We start from the raw sequence: 4,254 nt of genomic DNA, 5'->3' as shown, positions 1-4,254 counted from the left end.
CTAAGTGGGTTAAATCTATTCCACAACACCAAAAACCTCTAGTACAAAAGAAACTTTGAGATTACTTATCTAGTAAAAGACTCCATATTTAGCGACGTTTTCCAAACCTAGGTATAGGGGGCAAATATTAACTCAACAGAGTGATGGTACCGGCACTCTAAGTGGCTATAGATCAATGAAGAACTTCTCGCACAAGACGTTAAAACACAAACACTGCTGTCTGAAGGATGACATATCCATTCCCCAAATACCTTCCCCTTTGCAATGCATAGTACTATGTACACCATCCCTCCCTTATACATATAGTGACGTCGTCCGTACTTCCCTATTCCTGATTTAATTTTTGCGTAGTTTAATAAAGTTTAAAAAACTTCTTATGCACGCACACGTTACTCTGTTCATTATATAAATTTTCTACAATATATAGTTTTAAGTTGAAATTCTTACTATAAACACCGAGAAATATTGGTTTAAGTTTGGAGCAGGACGCAGTAGTAGTAGTATACGTGCAGACAACCATACCGTTGTAGCAGGTGGCCCATGTTTGAGAAAAGCAGATGTCAGTTAGTCCCGACTCTGTAAACAGTCAACCATTTTAATAGTTTGTACACATCCATGCTAGTCTTGTTTGCGTTGTTTTACAAAACACACGTTAAAACGATATAACCCGAAAGCTGTTTCAGTATCCCCCACCCACACGAAACCATCAGTGTTTTTTATCTTTCTTTTTAAGAGGTGCCCAGTCGTACAAATAAAAACAGTTAATTGTAATACAGGTAACAGAAAGATACACTAAAACATGTAAGTGATTTATTACCCCCGCGCATGTTTTCATGTAGAGAATTATAAATATTATTACACATAGCTGTTCGTTGATCTGCAGATAGTTGTACCGTTTCGTTTTGTTTTCATCTATCATGGAGAAAAACGGAATCGTTTCACGAAAACTTAAGAAGTTGGAGAAGCTCTGTCGCTTTCTAAGTGATGTAATACTTAAAAAAGGGTATTACCAAACATTAAGCACGAAACTCGGTGAAGTTGTTAAACCTATGTTACGATAAGTTTTATATATTTATTTTAAACATGGGGTGTTATATTTCTGTTTGATTATAGAATAGCGTTGTGTGAATAATATGTATGAGTTTTGACGTTTGCTAATAAATATTCTTATATTTTGCTCGATCATTAAAAAAAACGAATACTATAACCTAATGAATACATAAACAAACAGAATGACTTTGGTTCAAGACAAGGGAGTTACTAGATAATAAAACGCACATATTGACGGCCCTTCTGTGTGTGGTGTGAGATTACTGTATATATTCTACAAAAAAAAAAGCTGGACGTGTATATAAAGAACAACTGCGTCATTGGTTACGATATAACTTCAATGCCAATCATTTTTTTAAAGTATTACAACACTTGTATACCAGTGACAACTTTAAATATGTAGATATGCCCTTGAGATGGGTAGATAAAAGAAATGAGTACGAAAGTTTTATTTCTTTCAGACCAACGATAACTTTGACCTTCAAGCCTTGAACCTCCAAGATTCCAATCAAAACCCTACAACCACTGCAAACTTCATGTCTGTTGACCAGGTAGGTTAGATTGTTTTGAAAATTCTGTGTTGTATATAATTTGTTGGATAATGACCATGAAGTTGACCTTTTCTTAGCTGTTGATTATATATATAACCATTTCTTGAACCGCAGTATTATTATTTTTTGCAGTGGCGTGTGTTGTAATTATTAAAACATTTGTCCTTGAAGTCTTTACAAGGGACTGCCTAACAAGTGCAATACGTGTGTTACAGGACACATACCACTTATTTAGGTTGAGAGCGTACACGAATGTTTGATATTAATTTTGCTGAAGCAAGCGCCAACTTTGGTATAGGACATGACTGTTTTTATTAGGGTTAACAGTTAAGCCTACTTCCCCATGGCGGACGAAGAAAATTAAGCGCGTCCTATGATTTTATATAAATAAGGGACCAAAATCTGTAAGTGTTGGGCATGGCCAAGCAGTTGGCTTACCGGACTGTGGGTATGAAGGTCCATGGTTCGCTTCTCATTGCCACAGGCAAATACCGCGCTTTAGTAGCGTAGATGCGCTATAAGAGTGACTGTTAAAGCTCACCATTTGATCAGAGTAGTTGACGGTGGATGCTTTTGATTAGCTGTCTTTTCTCTGGTCTTTCAGTTCAAAATTTGGGACGGTTAGTACAGATAGTTGTAGTGTATCTTTGCGCGAATATCCGATCATAAACTAACCAAATTCAGTCCAAAGTTGTAGCAGTGAAATATTTTCTTTTATTCAGAAGCTGAAAATGGTGTCGCACGCTTTAAAATTCCTACTAAAATTTTAAGTCGGTCACTTTCGACCGTATGTTTCTCTTATTCCGAATTATAATAAAGCGCACTGTAATTGACTGAGTGTGGATAAGGCTTATTTTACATATCACTTTATATAGCAAGAGGAGGGGGGGGGGGGTATGGATTCCGTGATGAAGGTGTTTGTGCTAAAATTGATGCTTCCTATCGTATTTTAGGGGTTATAAATGCATTGGTGGCTTGGGATCTGCTCTAGACCCCCCCCCCCCCTAGAAGGAACAAAAGGGAGAACACTTTCTTGTACTCTTTCAGTTCTGAATATGTGGAATTCAGATTCCCCCAGATATGCTTACAATAAAGCCATCAAAATCCTCTGGATAAAGTCATGGATCTTCCGTTGCTTTTGTTAGTCATGATCGTGCAACGTTTACCTGGATAAAGTCGTGGATATCCCGTTGCTTCTGTTAGTCATGATCGTGTAACGTTTACCTGGATAAAGTCGTGGATCTTCCGTTGCTTTTGTTAGTCATGATCGTGCAACGTTTACCTGGATAAAGTCGTGGATCTTCCGTTGCTTTTGTTAGTCATGATCGTGCAACGTTTACCTGGATAAAGTCATGGATATTCCGTTGCTTCAGTTAGTCATGATCGTGCAACGTTTACCTGGATAAAGTCATGGATATTCCGTTGCTTCAGTTAGTCATGATCGTGCAACGTTTACCTGGATAAAGTCGTGGATATTCCGTTGCTTCTGTTAGTCATGATCGTGTAACGTTTACCATGACTTAAGATTTTTGTTTTATTTTCATATTTCAAAAACAGAATTTTGATTAAAATACTTTAATGCATAGGGTACGCCAGTGCCACTAGGAAAAATGATGAAGTTAATTTAGTTAGCGGTGGGTTGTGTAACTTCCTTCCCTCTAGTCTTATCACTTCAAAATTAAGGACAGTTAACGCAGATAGCCCTTGCGAAGTTTTTCGTGAAACTCGAGAAAGAAAGAAAAACTTTTTTTTTTCGTTCCTACTATAAATACTCCCAAAATTTATTGTGGGGCAAGTGCGTAAAGAACTGTGGAAGAGCCTAAGGCCTAACAGTTACATTATAAATCCATAAATATTGAAAATGGATTCAGTTCTAACGATCTTACGGGGATGGGTTTAGAATATACATAAAAAATATATAATAATAATCTCCGACATGTATTAAAACAAATAACTCTCGCGTCATATTTCGGTACTTAGTGATTGGTTCACAGAAACTAAATGCTCACTATATTCTCAAACAAATCTCCAACTGCAACTTAACATTTTACATCACGAACTGGATAAACTAGCTATGTTTATTGTCATTACAATATATGAAGTTAACTACCATATTAAGTAATTCTTTGCCCATAGTTGATCATAAAAAAAATTAACAAACAAGATAAATAAAAAAATAGGGAATTTAGAAACCTGCAAATAGGGATCGTAACAAAGTAAGAAAACAAGGCTGGAGATACTGTAGATATTATTTACTCAAACTACAAATCCGCATTTTGACTCCTCCATATATAATTCCTATTTGCAGGTTCATAAGTTCCCAATTTTTTTATTTCTCTTGTTTAAATGTAGCTGTTTACGTAAACATTTAGCATGTTAACATGAAAAATTAAAGGTGGAAGAAAGAAGAGCTAGATAAAAGGAATAGATTGTTAGAATTGAATAACCCAAAGTATAACCATCCAAAATGTGTTGGATTTTTACCGAGGTTTTTTTTTTCTTTGCGTAACCAATCTGTCTCCTTGTGTTAAAACAAATATATAAGTATTATATAATAATTTGTACATAACATTTGATAACAAAATTAAATGTTTTATTCTGTAAAATACTAAGATACTCAAATATCGTTAATTTGCTGTTCGTTAATAAAATG

At 35.4% G+C, this 4,254-nt stretch overlaps 1 protein-coding gene across 1 annotated transcript in view; it reads left to right on the top strand.

Annotated features, from left to right (window-relative positions):
* Positions 1–1,465: 1,465 nt before the first annotated feature.
* LOC106475126 (TOX high mobility group box family member 3-like) overlaps positions 1,466–4,254 on the top strand; it is a gene marked incomplete at its 3' end in the record, with an annotated part of 23,823 nt that continues 21,034 nt past the window's right edge. The window contains exon 1 of the mRNA XM_013935823.2: positions 1,466–1,601. Coding sequence (XP_013791277.2) covers positions 1,587–1,601 — 15 coding nt within the window. The remainder of the gene's footprint in view (positions 1,602–4,254) is intronic.

This window comes from Limulus polyphemus, unplaced genomic scaffold, assembly GCF_000517525.1.
Source record: "Limulus polyphemus unplaced genomic scaffold, Limulus_polyphemus-2.1.2 Scaffold8119, whole genome shotgun sequence".
Taxonomy (NCBI): Eukaryota; Metazoa; Arthropoda; class Merostomata; order Xiphosura; family Limulidae; genus Limulus; species Limulus polyphemus.
The sequence above is the reverse complement of the archived record's forward strand: the minus strand, read 5'-3'. Positions and strand labels throughout refer to the sequence as shown.